Source organism: Scleropages formosus, chromosome 10 (genome assembly GCF_900964775.1).
Source record: "Scleropages formosus chromosome 10, fSclFor1.1, whole genome shotgun sequence".
Taxonomy (NCBI): Eukaryota; Metazoa; Chordata; class Actinopteri; order Osteoglossiformes; family Osteoglossidae; genus Scleropages; species Scleropages formosus.
The window spans coordinates 26,954,444-26,978,930 of record NC_041815.1 but is presented as its reverse complement, the minus strand read 5'-3'; the positions used below and the strand labels follow the sequence as shown (position 1 = coordinate 26,978,930).

Here is a 24,487-nt window from a genome sequence, read left to right as displayed (position 1 = left end):
CAATTAAGGGTAAGTACCTTGCTCAAGGGTACTACAGCTGGAAGTGAGATTCGGAACAGAATTTTCCATTTCTGTTTTCTCTCAGGCGGTATGAGAGGTAACAGGAGTGCGAAACAACAAGACCTGTGATGGGGGGGCGACGTCAGTCATGCGGAAAACGAGCCGGGGAAGACTCCGCACGCAGGGGGAGTAGGGGGACAGCGGGTCCGAGAACAGCAGTGTGGACGAGGAAACGTGCGTCTCACACCAGGAGCCTTCGTTCCTTCACGACACCCCATGGCCTCCTCATCTCCACCCGAGCCCCTCCTGGGTCCGAGTCCTAGCGTTCGTCCCTCAGCCGAATCGGAGGAGCACCCGAACTCCAGCATGTCTAGCGCCGACGCGTTTCTGTGTCAGGCCTCGGCGGTCATTAGCTCCCAAGGTCACGCAATCGATTCCGCTCCACGTCTGGAAATTGGTTTTGTTCACTCAGCAAAGCGTATGGAGGAGAAGCGCCGCAGAGACGCGAGCGGACAGACAGAGAAAAACTAGGAGTACCAATCAGCAGCCGCTAAGTGGCACATGGGCAGCCTGGACAGGGCCATAGGAACTCCACGATTCCGCTTCATTTGGACGGAAGGAGAGACAAGGTCTCCCTTTAAGAGTCAGGACACAGATGCCCTCGGCATGCTTCTGGTTCAGGCAGAAGCTTGAGTTCGGGAACCGGGAGGTCGTGTGTTGATTTATGCATCTTCTGGTCTAGTTAAAGAGTTAAAGAGTGGTAAAGGTGCCGAACTGTGGGGTTCGAATGTGTGCCATGTACATAAGTGACCCCAGCCGACCCCTGCCCGAAAATATGCTTACGAGTCCAGCCAAGCATTCCGAACCGCGTACACGTATTCATTTCATTGACTGTTTTTCTCAAAACACTAAACTGCATTGAATTATTTACGCATTTATGCAGCTGAGTAATTTTTACTGTATCAGGTCTGGATAGCCACCTTGATCGATGGTTCTACAACAGGAGGTGGGATTCAGTCCTAACCCCTTGGACTGCATTGCAGCAGCTCTGACCACCACGCCACCCGCTGTCCCGATAATTTCCCTCCTGAAGGCATCGGCTCCGCGCAGCACGTCTGAGGCTCACACACACCTGCTTATTAATCCAGGCGGAACCTGTGGCCGACTGCCGCATTAATTGCTTGTTTATTTAAATGATGGGAGACACAATTAAAGCAGGATGTGGCAGAGCTGTAGGGAGCTGATCCTGGTTGGGGGCATTGGGGTGTTGGGGGCTGGATCTGGGAAGCTCACACCATCTGCCGTGATTCCACGAGTCAAATGAAGACGAGGAAGTGAACAACGTCGCCAAGGGGTTAAAACGCCAGTGTGTTTCGTATTAAATACTGTATGCAGTTAATTTAAGAAGAAAGGGCAGCTGGTAGTGCAATGATTAGTGCTGCTGCCTTTGTACTCAAAGGTTGTAGGTTCAAATCCCGCCTCTTTGAGCAAGGTACTTACCCTAAATTACTACAGTAAAAATTACCCAGGTGTATTAAAGGGGGTAAATAACTGTAGGTAGTGTAGTACTGTAACTTGCTTTGATGAAAAGCATCAGCTAAATGACTCAATATTAGAATGTATATGTGTATATGACAGCAGGGGATGCAGCGGTCAGGGCTGTTGGCTCAGCCTCAAAGGACAAAGGTTTGAGTCCCCCTCCAGTAGTGGTAAGTGAAGTATTCACCCCGAACTAATACAGTAAAAGTCACCCTGCTCTCTAAAAGAGTAAATCAGTACAAGTAGCTGAGTGTACTACCATAACACTGTATGTCACCATGAAAAAATCATCAGGGTACGAAATACATGTAAATGTAATATAGAGAATAACTGTATCCTTGGCACGGGCTGAGGGACAGTGATGCAGGGAGGACCCGGAACGCCTTTCGTTTCATCAAAAGGCAAAGCTGGTTAATCTTGCTTCAGTTAATTGAGCACGCACGCACGCACACACACACACAGAGTCGAATGTTCAGCGGAGATCCTCATCTCACATCCAGTCTCCGAACAGCGTGTCTTGTATTGCTGCTCAGCGAAGCGCAGAGATGAAAGGCTGAATGAATTATCCCACGAGGGGAGGCAGTGTTTTTGCATGTTCTCCGTAAGTTGTCAGGCCCTGGGGGGGGGTGCTGCCGGGGGGGCTGCCGGAGGGGGGTGGGGCTTGTCTTTGGGCCGTGTTGGGGAGGGGTGGTTCCTGTCAAAGAGGGAGAAGAGAACATCCCTCTTTGCTCGCTGTCCCCAGGCAAGTGACAATTTGCTTTCATCCACCTCTGCCAATGCTGAGAGCTTGGCGTGTGTGTGTGTGTGTGTGTGTGTGTGTGTGTGTGTGTGATGACAGGTAGAAGTCTCCAAACCCTGCAGTGCAGGAAAAAGCACTTGCCCATCTGCCGTGACAGCGGGAGCAGCCATTAGTTGCCCATTTGTCATGACACAGGTCCCGGGTTCGACCGCATCCTCAGACAGCCCGTCAGCGGGGGAGCAATTAAGCACATATTTGTGTTGGTAAAAATATGGGCAAATGGTACAACAAGCGATTTCAACCCTCTCCATGCATCTCCTGGATAAGACAGGTTCGCTGCTTTTTAAAAAAAAAAAAGAAACCATTCTCACCCCATTGCATTATGGGAGTGTTGGCTCTTCTTCAGATGGCCGTGTCCTCCTCTCCGCAGATCTGTGACAAGGAGTGGCACTACTATGTGATCAACGTGGAGTTCCCTTTGGTGACACTCTACGTGGACGGCGTGACCTACGAACCTTACCTGGTGACTGATGACTGGCCCATACACCCATCGCAGATCGACGTTCAGCTCACGGTGGGCGCCTGCTGGCAAGGTGGGTACGGTGTGTGCGTGTGTGCGTGTGCGTGTGTGCGTGTGTGTCGGTGCCGCACGTGTCCGAGCCCCTGGCTGCATTCCACTCTTTGAACCCGAGTTACCATGACGATAAAAGGAGAAGCGGCAGAGCAGGAGGCGGACGGCCTTTCGCTTCCCGAGACGTGTCGAGCAGCGGAAAGTGCCGGAACGCCGACGTGCATCAAAGCGAGCGCCTTCCGGGGGCCACGGTCCGAGCCCCGGGGCTGCGCAGAGTTCAGAAGGGAGACGCGGGCAGCTTTTCGAAAAGAAACCTAACGAGGACATTACAGCGAGGAGGACGGCACGACTTCGTCTTTATGAACCCGATAAGAGAACCGTCATGGCGAGGGGTGTAGAGCCCGGCAAAGATCTAGATTATTCTGCCGGTAATACGGTTGAGCGCTTCGGGTCGGTGCCATCGGTATCGCTGTTATCCACAACCCTTTGTTTTTCTCCCATCCTTTGTTCTTTCATTTTTTGTAGAATCGGTCGCCGAGCGACGGGGACGCAAAGTAAGGATTAGAAGGCCGGAATAAAAGACGAGTTCAGCGGCTATTACATCGTTTTGAAGCTGTGCTAAGCCGCTCCAAAGTGCCCCCGATAACTTTGCGCGCTAATAGAGCGCTCGATTGCCTCTCCAAAAGCCGCCTTTTGCCTCCGCTTAATCCGACGCATAATGGCGCACAGAAGCTCTTCCCAACTTCTGGACCTTGCTGTTTCCTTTTGAAAAGCGGGTTGAGAATCCCCGCCCCCCAACAACGCTCCAAAAACACCAGCACCCCCAACCCCCCGCAGGCGGCAAAACACGCAAACGATTTGTTTGCCGCCTTTATCTTTCACAAACAGTAATTAGCGTTACTTTGCGCGCTCTACCTACAATTACCACGCGGACCATTAGGGGAGGAAAGAAGGCGACGGCTGAGTAGACAAAGCACGCGCGCACGTGTGTGTGTGTGTGTTTTTGTGTTTGGATGAGCGCGTGTGGGCGGGAGATAACCGAAATAGGGGATTTCGGCAGTGACTACGCCGGTGGATTCTCTGCTCGGCAACCGGGCCTCCTGGGACCCGACGATGGACCGCAATCCCGGTTCTCTCAGACAGCGGTTAAGGAGTCTCCAGAGCAAGTGCCCTTTAATTGAGACTAATAGCCCCCCAATTACATCATTAGAGGTCTGACTGAACAAGGTGCAGAATTATCTCCGGCTCTCCGGGATAAATGTTGCCGATTTTTCAGTCGGTTTCCCCTAAACAGCAAAGAGGCCCCTATTAGAGGCAGCCATTGGAAATCGACTCTATGCACTCATGCGCTGAAGCCCTGAGACATGTCCTCTAGGGTCCACTGTTGACCTATGATCCCAAGTGTCAGATAATAACAGGTGAGCTCCGACATGGAGTGGGATCCGAAGATTCACCGCAGTATAAATATCTAAAGTGGTCTTCACTTCCCTGTTCGTCACGCTCAACATTTCTTCTCCATCTTTCTTTGGGTTTCCATGGAGCCAAAGGTTGCAGGATCAAATCCCATTTCCCAGTTCCAGCTGTAGTACCCTTGAGCAAGGTACTTACCCTAAATTGCTCCAGTAAAAATTACCCAACTGTATAAATGGGTAAATAATTGTAGGTCATATTGAAACTCCTTTTGGAGAAAAGTATCAGTTAAAGTTACAAATGTCTGGTATGTAAAGAAAAAAATGGCACCATAGTACAACAGCCAATAGCTATTTGAGCTATAAACATTCAAGTAAAATGTGTTGGTTCATCTGGAGTCGGCATCCTCTTGTTCCACGGACCACTGTGGTTCGTGGGACAAGAAGATGCCGACTCCAGATGTTTGAGTTAAGTAGTCTTCACTGGACTTTCTCTGTCTCGCTATCAAGCAGGGGCTTTAAAGGGGAGTTATGGCAACTAGGTGTATGTGTTAGGGTGGCATGGTTACCAGCATGGTAAGCAGCTGCAGGTTTTGGTGTCTGCATGACGTTCTATATATGGTGATGTTTTTGCTCCGTTCTGTATGTGCGGATGCTCTGTTTTCCCATGTGACGCAACCTCATCCCTGGTTTAGAATTTAAAAATATGAGGATGTGTCCTTTCCCGCGCTTTGGCGGTCATGACGGTCGCGGCACGTCTCCATTTGATTAAGAACATCTGTCGGGGAATAGCCGAAAATTCGGCGCCGGAGAAGCCGAGGCGGGTCGAGGGGCGGGCGCGTCCCTCGCTGTGTCGCCGCAGTGAATGTTAACGGGGACCATTAACCGCTCCGGAGCTGCCAGTCAGAAAGGCGAAAGCAGGAGGTAATATGTGTTAACGGCCCAGGTTGGATGGGTCTGCGGATGCGGGAGCGTAAGCGGCAATTACTGGCACTTAACGGAATGCCATCGGTGCACAGCGCGGCGAGCCGAGCGGACAGGCCGGACGCCGGTGTGACGCGGAGTAAAAAAGCTGTCGTGTGGAGCGGGGATGGAGGTGGGCCCGTGTGGAGTGGAGTGAAGTGGAGTGGAGGGAGTAACCTTGCTGTCCGCTGTGTCGCTCTGCAGGGGGTGAGGTGATGAAGCCACGATTCACCCAGTACTTCCGCGGGAGCCTCTCGGGCCTCACGATCCGTCCAGGAAGGATAGAGAGCCAGAAGGTCATCTCCTGTCTGCAGGCTTGCAAGGAGGGCCTGGACATCAACTCCCTGGAGGGCCTGGGCAAAGGCATCAAGGTACCATCATGAAGCAGGCACCTTTAGCTTGAAGAGTACTGCAGTGGTACCACAGTACAAAACCCAGTTTGTACCATGTAAGTGACCAAACTGCAGTACTGCGATACACAACCCAGCCGCAGTACTGCGGTACCAACCCCCTACTGTAGTACCACTGTACACAACCCAGTTTCAATACTAGGGTAAAAAAATCTCAGTTTGGGACTACCGTCCACAACAGAACTGTAGTACCGTGGTACAAACATCCTCTGTAATACCATTGTGCACAACTCACTTGTAGTCCTGTGGTACAAAAGCCCATTGTAGAACCATTGTACACAACTCCATTGCTGTACTGGAGTACAAATACAGTGTCGAACTACTATACACAACCCAGCTATGGTACTATGGTTAAACCCTCACGGCAGAATCGGTATCCAACTCCAGTGAAGTAGCATGGTATAAAACCCAGCTGTACCATGTTGACAACCCAACTGTAGTAGCAAGGTAAAAAAAAAAAGCCTAATGAAGAATTACTGTACACAACCCGAGGGTGGTACCACGGTTGAAACTCCCACTGTAGCACCATAGTACACAACCCAGCTGTAGTACTATGGTACAAAACCCATTATAGGAGCAAAGTACTAAATCACGGATGTAAAAAAAATCACGGTAACACCGTGGTATGAGAATCCTACTTGATCACCATGGTACCATACAATACAACATGGTAATACCTGCCATTATATGTATTATGATACTACAGAGCATAATAATTTCCTTGCTCTCGAGCACAATCTCCATTTCATGTCACTTCATATTAAAGTTATTATTTCCGTACAGAAGCTCTCGAGTGCCGAGATATCGATGCGAAATGACAGAGTTGCGCAACAGCGCAGGCACCGCACTTCCTGAACGCGCAAGAGCCGAGCCCCTTCGGAAAGTTCTAGAAGTAAGAAGCATTACGGGTCATCGTACCACGCTGTTCTGTGGTACAAAACAACCCTTTTACTTGTACACTGGGCTGACCCACATGGCAGGAAGGAGGGAGGTAGTTGTGTTAAATGAAACTGCGGCAGGACGCTCCATTAGACCGCACTCGGGGGAAACGCGCTGCTGAGGCTCCCTGGGAAATGACGGCACCGCTGAAGGAGACCGAAATGGACCCTCGGTCCAGCTGGCTGCGGGGGCGAAGGCGACGGCCGAGAAACGTGTTTGTCAACACAGATCCTTTCAGAGCACTTTGCCAGTGAAGGGCTTTCGCCCGAGAGGCACTTTTTTTACCGCTGAGTTTTTACACTGCTTTTTACCCACAGAGCCGGCGTCCTACCGCTGGGCCAAAAACATCTCCATCCCACTTTGTGTGGATTATTAAAAAGTAATCTGCAGCATTTTATTATTATTTATTCATTTAGATGATGCTTTTCTCTAGAACAGCTCAGAATGTTAGGGGTGTATGCAAACCTGGGTCCTTTCGCTTGCAATGTGATTCTAACAACTACGCCACCTGCTGCCCTACAACCGTACAAATACAGTATTTCATACAGAATGCATATATATTTCATTGTAAGATACACACACACACAGTTTCTGAATTGCTTGTCCCATACAGGGTCACAGGGAATCAGAGCCTAACCCAGCAACTCAGGGTGTAAGGCTGGAGGGGGAGGGGGGCACACCCAGGACGGGACACCAGTCCGTCGCAAGGCACCCCAAGCGGGACTCGAACCCCAGACCCACTGGAGAGCAGGACCCAGTCCGACCCACTGCACCACCACGCCCCCTACAAGAAAATACATTTATATACAAATTTATATATGCACGTTCAATATAGTCATTTATGTATTAACATATGTATAACATGTACGTATTACTAAATTATTTATGTTTTATCATCTTAAGATATTTCATAATTTCTCCAGTAAGAGCATTGGTAGGGTTACTCCACTGTTCTTTTTCAATATTATGCATGTTGTACTTGCACATATGTTTCTCTCATGGTCTGAATATTGCGCAGCTGTTCCCACCAGGGGCTCCAGAATGGTGGTAAAAGGCGTCTACTGAGATTTTACACTATATTTTACCTCCGTTGCCTCCCTCTACAGTTGGGCCAAAAGCATTTAATTTCTGTATTTTTTTTATAAAAAGAAGTCATTTGTAATCTGAAACTTTTCTTGATTTACAAAATTATTCATCCATTTATGTAGCTGGACATTGTTGCATCAGTACCATGATCAAAGGTACTACGGCTGGATAAGGGATGGTAGCTCTAACCGCTACGCCACCTGCTGACCCGCAATACCTGTGTTGCACACTTTTATAACCTTTGTTCTCATGCTGGAGTCCAGCTGCATTGCAGTTTGTTACACCCACCCCCCCCCCCATTGAGGGGGAAGGAAAAAAACGTAATGAGAAAAGTAACACTCGGCCGAATAACACTCGATGGAAGTTTGCGGGGAAAAAAAGGACCCCGAGATCGTGACCACCTCACGTTCCAACGCTCACCGTCATCAGGCTTCTCATCTGCAGAGGAGGAAATCACATTCTTACTGCGGCGCCGAACCGCGGTACGCCCCGGGCTGTTGTGTCTCCCCCCGCGGAGAGGAGTCGGCCACGTTAACGGGGACCCGAGGAATGAAAATTACATTTCGTACGCCTGGCCAGCGGACGCAGCGCTGGCTGCTTTTAAATGCAAAGCGAGAAAGGAGCCGTTTGAAGTGCGGCTGGTGCAAGTGGGTTATAAACAGGTTATAAATATATATGTATGTATATATCCCACTTAGAAACTGTGCGGCTGAGGTCAGGTTACACACTGAAGTATAACCAAGTAAAAACGTCTTTTTTTGCCAGTGTGAAAAGTTCAGTTGTCCAATACTATTGTGCCGCGAGTGACGCGCAAGGCCGCGTTTCCGTTGCATCACGTTTCAGCAGGAACGCGGCGGCGCGTCGTACGCGGCTCCCCCTAGTGGACGAGCGGGATAGTCATCGACAGCGATGTGCGAGCTGGTGATTAATTGCCCAGAGGGCAGCGGTGCGTTTGGGGTCAGCGGGGTGGGAGGGGCTGGCGTTTCACATGCTTCGGGGTGGACAAGCTCTGGTGTGTAACCCCCACAACACACACACACACCCCATCACAGCTCCTCAGTTGTCTCTTGCCTATGGCGGATCCATCCCCCTTCTACATGGGGAAAGTAATGGGCATTTTCGTAGACTCCAGGGCGCAATCTGGAGCTTCTGACGCCACCGTAGCGGTAGGCACTTCACGCCGTCGCTGAGCGATGGCGTCTTGTTGGTAGAGAGGCGAACAGCAATACAATCCGCACGCGTGGTTCGTGGGAGAGGCGGGATGGGAGCCGAGATGCGGTTACCACAGTGAGCGATGCTCTTGACCATCTCACTGGAGCCCCTGGTGGAAATAGCTGTGCAATAGTGAGAAAACCGGAGGAAAGATCTGTGCACGTACAACACGCATAACACGGAGATGGAACGACGGAGTAACTGTACGAATCTGCTCTAAGGTGTTCGCGGCCCTGGTTCAGGTACAAACCCAATTCTGTAAGTCGCATCAGAGATGCTGGGCAAAGCAGAAAAAAAAAGACAAAAGAAAAATCACGATCGAATGTTAATAGCGAGCGTTTGCACGAATAATAATAACTGAAGAAAAATCTCGGCAGAACATTTGTCATGATTTGCGCTGGAGGCAGCAGCAGGTGCTGTGGTTAGTGCTGTCATCGTGTAATCCGATGGTTGTGGGTTCAAGTCCGACCCTTGATTAAGGTGCTTGATACAATAAAAATTACCCAGGTGTGTAAATGGGTAAATCAGTGTAAGTATCGTGGTGTACAAACCCGACAGTGTAAGTTGCCTTGGAGAAAAGTGTCGGATGAATAACGATGAAAAATCGAGACTGAAGGTCTAGAGCAAGAGTTGTGCCTGTAAATGGTCACTTTGTGTCAAACAAAGTCCATGATTTGTCCCCCCTTTTTTTGGTACATTTCCATCTGCATCCTTGCAACCTGTTATTCAAACATCTCTCCTTTCCGACTGGTCCCTTTCCTGGTCCAGTTCCACTTCAACCCCGCCCAGTCCATCCTGGTCATGGAAGGCGACGACCTGGAGAACATCAATGCGGCGCTGAGGAAGGTCTCCTACATCAACTCCCGGCAGTTCCCCACGCCCGGCGTACGACACCTCCGCGTCTCCACTTCCGTGCAGTAAGTCTGTGTTGTCCTGTCTCCTCCACCCGCTCCGCCACTTACCTTCCCATCGATACTCAGGGATAGCTCCTCGGGTTTACTTTATTTATTTATTTACCTCTCCTTTCATTCCGCCAAAGGCGACGGCTCGCCGAACACTCTTTACACGTGGCTCCGTGTTAATATTCATGCCAGGTTCTAAATATGCATGCTTCCCGGCGGCGTCACCCTAGGGGGTCGGGGGGGTGGAACATTCTTTACCCCCGACAGAGTTTGATACAGGGTTCAGGGTGGAGTCGCTTCAAGAACGCCAGCGCGAAGAGATGGGATCATAAATAAGTGCATTTTTCTCGTTTAGCTTCAGGTATCGCCTTTCAAAAAGTTGTCCCCCCCGTGTCTATTTTTTTAGGTCAGCTACTTTCATGTGCCTTAGAGCTTTGGCAGCTAGTGAAGGATGAGGCTGGTGGGCTCAGCAGGCCCCTTCCTCTACTTGGAAGTCTCCACCCACTTTGGAAATAGTCTCCACCCCCTTTGATAAGCTCCACCCCTCATCCAGAGAAAGAGATTCTCATCTCATCCTCCTCCCTGCTCATCCCAGTCCAGAAAAACCTAGAATAATGGTGGTCGTGGCGCCTCCGGTTGGCCGTGACCATCTCCCCGGTGGGCTTGGGGAGCATCCTTCCAACACCCTGTTCGGAGGTGGGGGGTGAGCGAATGCCAAGCGGCTTCACGCTTAAGGGTTCGAGATAAGGCGTCTGAGCTGCAGCAGTGTTTTCTGCTACCTGACAGATAAGCGTTTGATTGGTAGTGTAGGTTTCGCTTAACTGGGCCCACGACCGCCCTCCACTGTCCGAGATCACGGGTTCAAGAACTTCCTTCTGGACTTTCCGTACAGCAATCTCCCAAACGCTGTAGTGGAATCTCCTCAGTGAATTAGGGTGCGACGAAGGGTCCCGAGCTCGCAGCAGTAACCGGGTACGAATCGGGCATTACAGCTGAACAATAAATAATTAAGAAGGTGAGACAAATGAAACGGGACCCTCCCCCCCGATCGATACTTCACCGCTCTTCACGCCCGTGATACACAGAGGAGCCTAGTGGTTTTTAATGGACTTTGAGAGCTCTGCAGAGATTTAGACAGATGGTTAAGTTTGGAGGTTTTCCTCAGCGGCACCCAAGGCCGGTGGCTTGCAGCCTGGGGGGGTGGGGGTGGGGGGTTGGGGGGGGGCCTCCGCAGCCGTGTGCGCGGCGTCTGTCCAATCAGACGCAATTAGCGCTGCAATGTTGGTTTCTTCTCGGCGATCCCCCGTTAATGAGCCTCGCGGCACATGATTCACAGTGGCTCGAGTGCGGGGAGGACACACTGGAGGTGGGGTCGGGCCCTTTCGCGGAGGACCGAAGGACGTGTGCGTGAACGCGAACGGTACCCCGAGAGTCCCGAGATGACCTGTTTGCTTTATAGCACTCCACTTGCGTGCGCATCGTCATAATCAGAATCGCTAAATGTCTGCGAAAAATAATTTGTTGCTGACTGTCCCTTAATAACAGCAATTACTGAGAACGTCAGAAAAGCAAGAAAGCCGCATCCGTCTCCTCCACTTCTTCACCTCCTACACGTGCGCCTGCCATTAATTAAAGTGGATGGGATCCAAGCTAATTGCGTCCCTGTCCGAAACCAGACTCTCGGGTTCTTTTTTTTTAATAATAAGTTACCTCTCAGTCCTCGGGGAGGGATGGAAGAGAACCCCACTGACTGCGGTGACCCTGGACAATCTTTGTGTCGCCCCCTGGGGGTCAAGGGAAGAATTACCGCTACAGTGATAAAGAGTGACCCTGTGGGCCATGTGGCAAACTGAGCTGCGAGCAAACAAAACTCCTCCCTTTTTAAAATAATCTCAGGTCAGACCTCCTTTGGACCTAAAAGTAAAATTTGTTCCTGTGTTGGAGAGACAAACACTGTGTGAAATCCTTTCTTACGCTCCCAGCGATTGCTGGGAAAGCGTCGCCCGCGATCCGCCGCGCCATGGTGTTTTATTACCGCCGGCGCACTGATGGAACACCTCCTTCATCACTCCGAAACCTGTCGCTCACACCCTGACTCCTGCTCTCGTTTACAACCAAAGCGTGTTATTTGCATAAAATATTAATTTTCGAGAAATGCTAAAATATGGGTTTTCAAAATTATAACTGCGGGGTGGTGTCAGAGTTTGTCAAATTGCTCAAAAAGCACCGAGTAAAATGTGTGTGTTGTGTGGTACGGCTAACGTGGGGCTCCTCTGCGGATGGCGGTGGCGATCGCCCTGCCTCTTGCAGGTGTTTCGGCGAGGACACATGCATCTCGATCCCAGACATCGAGGCAGTGGTGATGGTCCTGCAGCCCAGCGAGCCTCAGATCACCATTGCCGGGGCAGAGCGACTCACCCGACCGGCCGGCGAGCTGCGTGACCCCGCCGGGCTGCTGCTCTTCCAGGACCTGCACATCGTCAGCACCATCACTAGGAGCGATAGCTCCGCCCACAGCTCCGGTAAGATGAGGCCCCGCCCACAGACAGCTAGTCCACATGAAAATGCATGTTTTTCACGGGCGCAGGTGTGTGTAGGTGTGCTTGTTAACAGCCTCACTCCCAGTCACGGTTTGCACTGTGTCCAAATCGCACATTTTCCATCTGTGTGGGATGTGTGTGTCGGGGGGGTGTAAATACCCCCCAGTGTTTTGGATGAAGATGTGACGGGTGCTGAGGAAGGCCCTGGCACGTGGGAGAGCTCTGGAAAACACGAGTGGTTAAAATTCGCTGCGTTTGACCCAAAGCGCTCACTCCTCACGTCCTGCAGGTGGCGCCACGGTCCGTTAGGCGGAAGCAAACAGAGTTGCTCCTTTGTGGAGGAATGCATGCACCGGGCTTTCGGGGGTCTCTGATCATCTGCTTTCCCTTCGTCGTTGAAAAAGAGGTGAACTGCATCATGGAAAGAGTAACACGGAAAGGGGCACTGGGGGGGCAGAGGCTTCACTGTTCAGATTGAATCCACAGGCTCTGGGTGATGAAACAGGACACCAGCGTGGCTGAGTAGAAGAGCTGCTGGGGTCTCTGAACATTATTACGTCAAATCCTTCCCCCCCGCACACCTACAGCACCCCCAGCATCAAACCCTGACAACCCCCCCACTCTCCCCACTCATAATGCATCAGTGAGCCGCATATCCAGCTGCATCTTCTCGTATCCCATAGCAACAGGCCCGATTGAAAGACGACTTCCCGCTCGTCACGGAGAGGCTTCGGGGTCGAGGGCGGGGAGCAACCCCACGGCGAGCACCTCTCTAATGGCCCCGCCCTGCAGCACTCCGCTCCTCCGCAATTCACTGCCCCAGCACTTCAATCCATACCGCAAATGAGTCGCCGGGGAGTATCGACAGGGGAGCGTGGAAATTAGTCACAAGACGCCTCGTGTCATTCTGTTCAAGTCTTATTAATTCATGTCCTTTGATGGATGCTGTGATGGGGGGTGGTGGGAGGATGCATGGATGGTTACAGTGCGGTCGCAGATCAACCGTCGGGGACGGAGACACGGGTCTCCATGAGTGTTTGGAACTTTAATTCAAATAAAACAACAAAAACACCAACAAATGTCAATAAAACATAATAAAAAGCGCAATTACGCAATACATACATTTTTTTCTGTACATCTGACAATAAGTCAAAAAGTAACCATAATAATATGCGTTTGTATAAATTCAAATTACTGCGGATACTTTTCCACTGCACCCTGTGTACTGAAAGTAAATCACTGAGACGCTCATTAGCCCACGTGTTTCCAGTAGTTTTAATTAAAAACACATCCAAAAACAGAAGTGCACTGGAAAAAAACTGAACCATTAGTCAGAATCTGTACCATCGTCGCAAAACACCAGGAAAACAAAAATACTGCTAATAATCCACATGCAATAAACTCAGTTTTAGAAAAATCATCAATATATCACACTAGAGAAAAACCGAATAAAAAAATTACAAATAATTATAATGTATAATTATTTTATGGTGATATTGATACACGTGTGAATCTTAAACCCTTTCCATTAAAATCACTGTTAGATGCACAAAAGCACAGAATAAGTAGAAACAAAGCCTAAAAACATATAATTCAGACTGGAGATAAAAACCTCAGAATTACTGCGCTGCTTTAAAGTATGTGATCCCATAGGGACGGTCATGGTTCTTGTATCAAATATTAAAATACACTTATAAAATCTAAATATTAAATCTCAAAAATGAATTCATAAAATCTAAATGTTAAATTTTAAATCAGTAAATGACTGTGATTTACACCCCTGACTCTACTTACCTGGGTGGTTTAACCAGTCCAACTTGGGGTTCACTTATTTTTACACCTGCACTCCTTGCGTGTTTCTACTATACAGACGATTTTCTCTAAAGCAACATATGGAATTCATAATTGCACACTTACTGTGTCACATGAGGAACACTGATCTTCATAAAATACCCATTTTGTGGTAAAACTAAGGGAAGCAAGGGGTTACCATACTTTCATGCAGCACTCTATATCCATATAAACCCTTAAAAGTGTGTGTGTGTGTGTCCAGGAGGTGTGATCCCATGACCCACCTCCCTGGTGACAGTCACACTGGCGGGTTAACATGCTCATCCCACCGGGCAGCACCGTTTGGACGTCGGGTTCGAACCCCACGCTGCGTTACATCGCATTACATTTGCCGTGTTCCCATTTTCTGCCACGTCTATTATGTTCCACCACTTTTCACCGGGGTCAGAGGTCAGGAGTCTCACGGCTCTCGTCCCCCTCAGCGCGGGGCCCCGGCGTTCTCGAGGAGATCATACACAACCTGGATTACTGCGACATCCTCGTCGTCGGGGAGGAGCTGCAGCCCGAGCGGGAGAGCCTGGAGCTGCCGCACAGCGCGCTGCTCGGGAAACACCTGGACGCCACCAACTCCACCTCCGGCATCTCCATCTACGGTGCGTCCGCTCACGTCTGCAAACATCTGCAGACATCTGCCAGGGCTTCAGAGGGAAAGACAAACCCTCCTCTAATTTTGCTCTGAACACAGGCCAGCAGGTGGTGTAGTGGGTAGAGCCAGAAGGACGTAGGCTCAAGTCCCAACTCCTGCTGTAGTGCCCTTGGTCAAGGTGCTTACCTTGAACTGATATGATAAAAATGTGTAAAGTAGCTGAACATTCCAGGTAGCCCTGGGGAAAAGCGTCCAATAAATAAAATAATGTAAATGTATTTTTTGCCCGTGATGATGGACATGGGTTCAGATCCTACCGCCTACTGCAGTGTCCTTGATCAAGGTACTTACCTTGAATTGATACAATCAAAATTACCTTGACCTTTACATGGGTAAATCTGTTTAAGTAGCTAAACATTTCAGGTAGCTCTGGGGAAAAGCGTCCAGTAAATAAAACAAAATAAATGTATTTTTGTCCACGGCGACATCGTGGGTTCATATCCCACCTCCTGCTGTATATGGTGGTACTTTAACTTTCAGTGCGGCATTTGGGTCTCTTGGGAACACGTCAAAAACTGTCAAAATTGGGAGTGAATGGGCTTTGAGCACCTCTCTCTTCTTCGTTGTGTCTCCGTTCCAGGTGTCGACTCCATGTCCAACTATGAGCAGGTTATCAGACAGGTGAGGTACCACACCTGGCACACGGCAGCGATCGCCGACCGCAAGTTCCGCCTCACTTGCTCCGAGCTCAACGGCCGCTACACCAGCAACGAGTTCAACCTGGAGGTCAGCGCTCTTTAACTGCCTTTCTCGTCGCTGAGGTTGCTGAGGGAAGAGGGGCTGGAAAGCTCCTCCCACCCCCTCATCTGATTGGCTTAAATGACCCCGCTTATCCCACATTCTGGCCCCGCCCCCAGGTCAGTGTGCTCCACAATGAGGCGTCCATGGACCATGTCAATCATATGGTGGCCCAGCCCCAGTACCTCCCCGTTCGCCATCCTGTCGTGACCCACGGCTTCAGCTCCGTCTACAACTCCGGTGAGCGCCCGCATCCTCTGCACAACACGCACACATTCATAACTCATTCTAATTAGCATATTAGCCATAATTAGAAATTCACAGGGAAGCACAGTGGGTAATATTGATGCCTCCAGGCTCCTGGGCTGTGGGCTTGAACGTGGATTCAAATCCGGCTCAATCCGAGTGGAGTTTGCGTCTTTTCCCCATGTTTGCATTGGTTTCCTCCAGGTGCTCTGGTTTCCTCCCACAGTCTACATGCTTGTATTTGAGGTGGAATGGTGACTCCAAATTGCTCATAACGTGTGTGTGAGAGAATGAGTGTGTGAATTCCTTGGGGTCCCACCTAGGGTGTACCCTGCTTCACACCCTATGCTTCTAGAATAGTCTCCAGAACACCACGGGGGGATGGGCAGGACCCTTATTTTAGCATCTTAACACGGATGATAATGCGGGCTATTCTATTAGCCCTCCACACGGGTACTTGGGGGCATCTGGTCCGTGGAGGACTTCTGTGCAACGGCTTGTGTCACACACCATAGGGCAAAGATACATGACTGGCTACTTTTTGGCCAAATACTGTGCATTAATTTCCAAATTATCATGGAATGATTACTGTTTTAAACAAAGCGTTAACCTTGGGGTCACATGAAGGTCATGTATTGTCATACGTGTGCCGGTGAGGTGACAGTGTCTGTGTGCTTTGCACTGTGAAAGACATAGGCAGTGATCTTCGATCCGTTTTTTCTTATAATCGCTACTATAATTATATCATATTTAATATTATATTTAATAAGATTTATATTGTTTGCTATTATATCTTTCATCAGGGAATCATTCATTTTTTTCATAAGAAATAACATAAGCATTTTTCATAAGCAATCAGACCCCCTTCACAATGGGAACTGATGTCATGGTGAACCCGTTATGTGATCGGGAGGAGGAAGCGCCCACCAGGGGGTGACCTGCTCTGACCCTCAAACACCACTGAGGTTCTAGTCCCGCCCCCTGCATACTGAAGAGTCGCGCCTGCACTCCAACGGACGTCAGGATCTTGAGGGGAGATTGAAGTGCTGTAGATAAAGATCATACATCAGAGATGAGACCTCCCCCAGGGGGCCCGGCGCCGCTCCTGTCGCTTCGCACACAGATTAATTTTTCAGTGAGCGGCTGCCGGCGGTCGAGGGTCGGGATGAATGATGAACGATGATTGGGACTGGACCCCCCCAGTGCCTGTTACAGTCCACCATGCTTGGAACTGGACATCTCCATCCTATCCACCACGTTACTTACTTGGTTTCACCAATCCAGGCCCCGCCCCCTTGTCAAACCCACCTCACTGGCTCACGCGTTTCCAGTGTATGTCGCCCAACGTGTGTTTGTGCCGACAAACAGGCAAAATATGAAAGCCGGGAAGTAAATTGCGATGAAGCCACAGCCAAACCATGTTAAAGCTGCGGTTCACCCTCAGTTGTCTCCGCATGCAGCCATCCCCAGCCTCGCCACTGTGGTCATTGTGATGTGCATCGCCGCCCTGGTGGTCATCGTGGTGCTGGGTATCTACCGTATCCACGTGGCCCACCAGCAGAGCTCCAGGGGCAGAGACGGGGCCAAGGACGGAGAGCTGGACTGGGACGACTCGGCCCTCACCATCACGGTCAACCCCATGGAGGTGAGACGCCTGGGGGACGAGCTTAGAGCGAGCGAGAGGGATGGTGGTGAAGTGTGTGTGTGTGTGTGTGTGTGTGTGTGTGTGTGTGTGTGTGTGTGTGGATCACACAGTCCAAACACCGCTGTCCCTCACATCCTGCCTTCTGTCCCTCCATCCAGAACCTGGAGGAGACCCCGGCTGTCGACGAAGAAGCCAGCGACGAAGACGAGGAAGAGGACGAGGAGGAAGACGAGCTGGAGGAGGAAATCACCAGCGCAGAGTCGGAAGACAGCGACGAAGAGGAGACACGGGAGCCCCAGGGGACCAAGAGGAGGGGGCAGTTGGAGTGGGACAACTCTGCATTACCTTACTAGACACACACATGCGCTCACACGCACGCACACACACACACACGCACACACACACACTCACACACAACCACAGCCAGACAACCTATGCCTGATTCTAAGGCTACCGACTCATTGGTAAGACAGCCATCTTTCAGATTCCGGTGTTTTCTTTCTCCAATCGAGCCACTTTATACCTGCTTTTTACAAAGCGCCCTCTGCTGGTTTGGAATGTGTACTGCACCAGAAAAATTGCCCCCTAGAGATTATAGTCTGTTTTTTCACTGTAAAGAGTAGTTTATTGCCTATAAAAATCATAAGGAGCACCCATATAAATCACAGTTCATCAGTCGGTTTGGATATGCACACACTGACACCCCAATGCCTGTACTTTATTACAAAGACTCCAGTTAGCGGAACTGGTTTGTACTGGTTCATATTCGCTCTCCGGATTAGCGTCTTCGGCAAAACCCACCGCTCCCTGGTGTTCCAACGAAATAGAAGAAATAGAAGATGTTTTGTCATTTTCTCCTTCTTAGTCTTGTTTAAAAAAAAAAATCTGTAGTCTTGGCCCTAACAGCTTATAATTTTTATGCTTTAGAATATGAAATAAAAATGCTTGTTAATAGCTTTTTTCCACCTATTTTCTGGGTCTAGGTCGACACAGGAATATGTCATTTTTTAAATCCAATCCTTCTCGAAACGCTCCATCAATTGGCTGCAAAGAAAAGATGAAAAATGAAAAAAAAAAAAAGTTTTCATAAAAAAGAAAAACCATCAGTACGGTCCGCAATGTACATGGAAAAAAAAGGAAGAAAAATGTCACATACTGCATATGTATACACTGTACACTCTCCTTCATATGAGGCACCGCAGGAATTTAAACTTTAATGTATCTTTAATATAAACATTGTTTAATTTATTTGCAGTATTTTAATACTAAAACTTTTTTTCTCACAGTTGAATATATTTTACTTACACCGTTTGAAAATGTTGGAAATACTTATTTTAATGTTAATTCTAAGTCTTCGGAGATGCAAGACAACAAAAAAAAAAGAGATTTATTCACATTGGGTTTATATATGGTTTGAGAGTTACTGGAGATTGTTCTGTGAGGGTTTCCCCTTCTTTTTGCGTTGAAGCGCTGAGGGAGGAGCGTCGCTGTACATTTTTATACGCTCGTATGTACATAGAGTTTAGAGATGCAGAGTTGGGTCCCACCGCCCTTCCTCCTACCCGCGTGGGCTCTGTGTCCACCGGCTTGTCGGAGATCGCAACCCCCCCTTGTTCTGTGTGTGTGTGTGTGTGTGTGTGTGTGTGTGTGTGTGTGTGTGTGTGTGTGAGAGAGAGTAAGAGAGAGAGAAAGTGAGAGCGAGACTGACGCTCGGGCCTCCAGTGTAAACACTTAAATCCACTCAGCATCATTACAGAGGGACACACTCCGTCCTGTGAGGCTCAGCAGGAGACGCGACCTGCATCATACTGTCGCACTGGAAGTCAGGGCTCATCGACGCATAAAGCCCCTTAAAACCAGCAGGAGAAGGAACTGCTTTTATGCACGGAGGGAAAAAAAGTATAAATATATATATATATAGTACGTCTTTGGTTGCATTTGTCCCGTTTTAAGCCTCTGATGTGTATCCCTGTGATTCTGAACTGTCCTCACTCATCACTCATCAGTCATCAGCCATCACCAAGTTCTTGCTCTCCTCCCCGCGCAGCGAGAGGCCTCCTCGCCAGCAGTTCGCGGCTTCAGAGGCTGTGGTCGACAGGACAGGACAGGACAAGACCCCCCCCCGACCCACACACCCCCGCACACCCCCCCGCTTGCTGCGCATCCCCCCTATGATTTAGACGAGTGAATGGCGTTTTGTGCATAAGTACGTGTAACGTCTGTATCGGTGGTTAGGATTCGCTCACCCGCTTCGACACCCGTGATCGTGACATCACCCTCCTCCCCCCAACCCCCCACCCCCACGTTAGGCCCGCGCCTCGCCTCCCCCCCACGCCTCGTCGCGTCTCTTCCATCGGATCCTGGCGGATTTCATGTCCTCGTCCACGTTAACCAGCTGTCGCTGAGGCGAGGAGAGAAGGACGACGGCGCCGACAAGTTTGTCCCGAACACTGACCCTGTACAATGTGTGAAACTTTTCTAAGAACCTGTTTGACTCCTTTCTCCTCCTTTCGTATGGGTTTGATTTTCTTTTCGGTGGTCACCACAGCACTGTACATCGGCCAATAAAGACGTGTTTTAGAATCCAGCGGTGTCCCTCCTTTCCTGTCTGCCGCTCTCCTTTTCCTCTCTTACACACAGATGAAGAGGGAGGAACCTGTCCGCGTTCAAGGAAAAACGCACTGGTGAGCTGAAGGCGGCTGAAGGTTCGAGCCATATTCTCAACCGCTGCTGTAGTACCCTCGATCAAAGTGTACCGGCATATGAACTCAACCGGGACCACAAGCCTGTTCCTAATTCGATTTGTTCGTAAGTCCAAATATTTACCCATTTATGTAGCTGGGTAATTTTACTGGAGCTACAGGTAACTACCTTGCTCAAAGGTACAGCAACTGGAGGAAGGATTCAAACATGCAACATTTGAGGTTGATGATTGAGCGGCTGGTAATATGTTGGTTAGTACTGTTGCCTTGACTCCAAAGGTCATGGGTTCAAATCTCACCTCCAGCTGTAGTACCCTTGACTGTGGTACTTCACTTAAATTGCTCCAGTAATGTTACCAAGCTGTATAGATGGGTAAATAAGTGTAAAATAACTCAACATTATAAGTATCTTTGGAGAAAAGCATCAGATGAATTAAAAGAAAAGTGGCATCTTGAACTGCTACTCTATCAGCTGCCTCTTGTATTCAACACACACCTCTGTTGATTCATTGAAAGATTTCAGACAGAAAAAAAAATCAGATAAAGGTGTAATAAGTAAAAAAACATTCAACAAAACTTCTGTTTTTCACTTAAGTCGTTAAAATTAAAACTAAAATGACTGGATACACAAACAAACATACACAATCTCCAGAAAGTGTGACTCAGCGTGGACTGTTGACAGATTCAGCCAATAAACTTAAGCGGCAGCGTTTCTGGTCTGTTTATTGGTCACCGATACTGAGGTTGTGAACACCGTGGAAGTGAGTTGAATGAAGGTGTCCAACAACCCTGTTGTGTGTAGGAGCTCTTTACCGCCATCTATCTGCTGGGAGCATAAATACAGCCTGAGTTTGTACCACTGAAAACATTTCACTTTTCAATTGTGGAAAACAGTGAAGAAAATGCAGGTGGAAATAAACAAACTGGGAAAAGTTAATGTCCTCGAAAAAGTTGTAACTCGACCGCTCATGGCAGAATGTAACAAATATTTTATTATGTCACTTTTTTGCACTTTCCATTCTGTTTTGTTCAATTAAATATACTCTTGGCGTTGGTTTGTACTATAGGTCTGTTTTTAGAAAAACATTCCGCATTCTTGACAATAGCAAATTCTGGCAAATATTGGCACTGGGTTTCAAGCACAGAATGTTCCAGGACCTTTTAGGATCTGATGCTTTCTAGAATGTTCTGGTGCCTTCTAGAATCATCCAATGGCTGTAAAGTACCAAACTAAAACTGATGCACTGGAAGAACTAGTGGTGGTTCTGCAATCAGTAAATTTTGACTAATCATATAATCGACGCAAACATCGACATAACTAAGAACTTTGAACATTTTTGTTACACTGTGACACAAGGAGCAAATGTTTTTACCCTGAAACGCCCCGGTAATGGAAACTCGACTCTATAAATGGGTCAATGTCTCACAGTGCCTGGGTGGTGCAAGGGGACATGGGTTCGATCCCCGCTCGGTCTGTATGGAGTTTGCGTGGGTTTCCACCAGGTGCTCTGGTTTCCTCCCACAGTCCAAAGACATGCTGTTCAGGTTCACCCATAGTGTGTGAGTGAGAGAGAGAGTGTGTGTTCCACTGATGTATGGATGAGTAACCCAGTATAAGTGGTGTATCTAGCAGTGTAAGTCACCGCGGTGAATAAGGTGTGTGGGCCGATAACACTATATAGAGTTCATTGGAAGTCGATTTGAAGAAAAGCGTCTGCTAAATAAATAAATGTAAATGTCAAATGTTGTAAGTTACTTTTGGATCAAAGCACCAGCTAAGCAATAATTAATAACTATAAAGAAAAATATCCAAACTACCCAGAGCAGGTGTTGGGAAGACACCGAGCGGAGGCCTGGTCTGAGATACTCTTATTGGACCGGCCTCCTGATGACTGCGGAACCACTGGTGCAACGTTCGACACTTCAGTCTCCATCAGATCACAGGGTTCCGGTTTCGCCACAAATCCTCTCCTGTCAGTTTCCTACACCTCAAAGAATCTCCTACTCTTGGGCGTGACGTTGGCACGCCAGAGGGAGAGCGGCCCGGGAAATTGGCCTGAAATGGCCTTCCGCTTGAAAATGAATGGAATAAAGCCTGTTTCATAAGCACCGCATGCGTGGATCGGAATTAATGTCACACTTGCTTTGTGCCGGTAAACGGTCCAGATTACGGCACCCGCCCTCCCGTCACCACGCTTGAAAACGTTGTCACCGTGAATGTATAGAGAGCAGTTCGATCCCGCTGTCACCCGTTTCACGCTGCAGAATGACTCCCCTCCACCTCCAGAGACAACGCCGCCCCAGGTCTTGTTCCATAAAACAAAAAAGTAACAGTGAAACCAATAACCGCGCTTCTCGGCCCCATGAGCCAGACTCTGCAAACTTGTATAAAATTACTGATGCGATGTCGCCCCCTAGAGGCGGCTCATGTAGCTGCAGTGTGAACTCTGACCTCAGCTTCCTGGAAGTTTTGGCAATTTCCTGAAGTGGGAGATAAAAACCCAAAACTCTATACATTTGCTAAAAGCTTCTTTTTTTTTTTTTTTTCTTCACTTGCAGTATGTCTTCAAAACATTTAGGAACTATCATGTAATGGACATGGTGTGGCACACCGGTCTGTGTACGACGTTGCGTTCATTCGTTTTTGATTCCACATTGAAAAACAAAACGCGAATTACGATGCCGTTAGTTTTGAAAAATGAGAAAAGCGGCTTTTTATTGTTTCTGAGCACACGCCCGCACAAAAAAGAAAAGGACTTGTTCATTAATTCTCTTTTCATTTAATCAGACTAAGTGCGGAAATCAAACTCTCACCATACTAAATATGATGAATGAAATGTACATCTCATCATGCTCTACCACCACGAGCCAGCTAGAACTTCATGGTGCTTTTAACACCTGCACTTTATTAGTAATAAGATTCTGAAGAAGTCTGGGCCTGCTCTGTGGTGGCTCTGGGGTTCGAGTCCCTCTCGGGGTGCCTTGTGATGGACTGGCGTCCCCCCCGGTTGTGTCCCCTTCCCCTCCAGCCTTGCGCCCTGTGTTGTCGGGTTAGGCTCCGGTTCACCGCGACCCCTCCTGGGATGAGCGGCTGTAGACATTGTGTGTGTGATTCTTGAGAAGTAGCACCTGAAAAGTCCTGCCCATTTTCTTGGTGGACATGTCATCCTCCCTTACTGTCACTCTCTTATTGCTTTTGAAAAGCACCTAGTGATCCATGTTAATTTATGATCAATAACTCGGAGTGAAGCCAGCATGTTCAATGAAACCACGGGTGGATTATGCGCGGTTTCAATTCGCTTACATCCAGGTTGTTCGAGAATACCACAAAACGAAATAACTCAAAGTCAGAAGCTAAGATAGCAAGAAACTATAAATGAGGAATATTTTAAATAGTTTACATTTTGAGCAAAAAAGATGGTTTTTAAACATAATTAATTCATAATTGAGGGGGGCACTGTGGTGCTGGGGGTTTGGCCCATGCCTGCTCTGTGGTGGGTCTGGGGTTCAAATCCTGCTTGGGGTGCCTTGCGATGGACTAGCATCCCGTCCTGGGTGTGTCCCCTCCCCCTCCAGCCTTACGCCCTGCGTTGCCGGGTTAAGCTCCGGCTCGCCGTGACCCTGCTTGGGACAAGCGGTTGTAGACGTTGGTCGTTATTTTTAAAACGAATGAAAGTATAATAATTCATATTTTGTTTTTCAATTTCGAATCAAAAAACGTATGAATGCACGCACACACGAATGCAACACACACAAATCGGACCGCAACCCTATGATATCCTTAACGTCACAGTCAAGCATGGAGTCTACGAGCAATCAGTGGACCTTTATTAACCACATTTGTACTGTTCACGTGGGAAATAACCATAACCGTTCCAAAGATGACAGTAAAGTGTTAACCTGCACCTAAGTCCACTCATTCATCCGTTCGCCCACCCATTATCCATGAGCCCTTTTCCAATTCAGCGTCGCTGCGGCCCGGAGTCTATCCAGGAAGCATTGGGAGGGTATATCCTAGATGGGATGCCTGTCCGTTGCAGGGCACCTAAGAGTAAATTAATATGAGAAAACCCAAGTGTTGATGATGTGAGGAGGAGAGGATGAGGTATAAACTGCAGGAGTGTGAAAGACTCAACAGTAATGTATCACTGACCATCCGATTTCATCTATCCAAGTCCACTCATTTATCCGCTCTTGCCCTTTTCCTAGGTGAAGCCCCCTTGATTGTACAGCCTGTGTTACACTAACACCCTTGCACCCACTTTACCACTACTGGGTAAATACTGCACATGACACATGGTGGATTAAGGAGGCACACTTGGATGGGTTATATGTCTGAGGTCTAACCT

The 24,487-nt window shown here is 48.7% G+C and overlaps 1 protein-coding gene across 1 annotated transcript in view; it reads left to right on the top strand.

The window, feature by feature from the left end:
- Positions 1–18,390, top strand: part of LOC108932153 (calsyntenin-2-like) — a 223,157-nt gene extending 204,767 nt beyond the window's left edge. Inside the window, exons 9-17 of the mRNA XM_018748374.2 lie at positions 2,709–2,871; positions 5,426–5,592; positions 9,637–9,785; positions 12,081–12,292; positions 14,584–14,754; positions 15,388–15,533; positions 15,665–15,785; positions 17,252–17,436; positions 17,595–18,390. Of these exons, the coding sequence (XP_018603890.1) occupies positions 2,709–2,871; positions 5,426–5,592; positions 9,637–9,785; positions 12,081–12,292; positions 14,584–14,754; positions 15,388–15,533; positions 15,665–15,785; positions 17,252–17,436; positions 17,595–17,789 (1,509 nt within the window). The 3' untranslated portion in view covers positions 17,790–18,390. The remainder of the gene's footprint in view (positions 1–2,708; positions 2,872–5,425; positions 5,593–9,636; positions 9,786–12,080; positions 12,293–14,583; positions 14,755–15,387; positions 15,534–15,664; positions 15,786–17,251; positions 17,437–17,594) is intronic.
- The last annotated feature ends 6,097 nt before the right edge of the window (positions 18,391–24,487 follow it).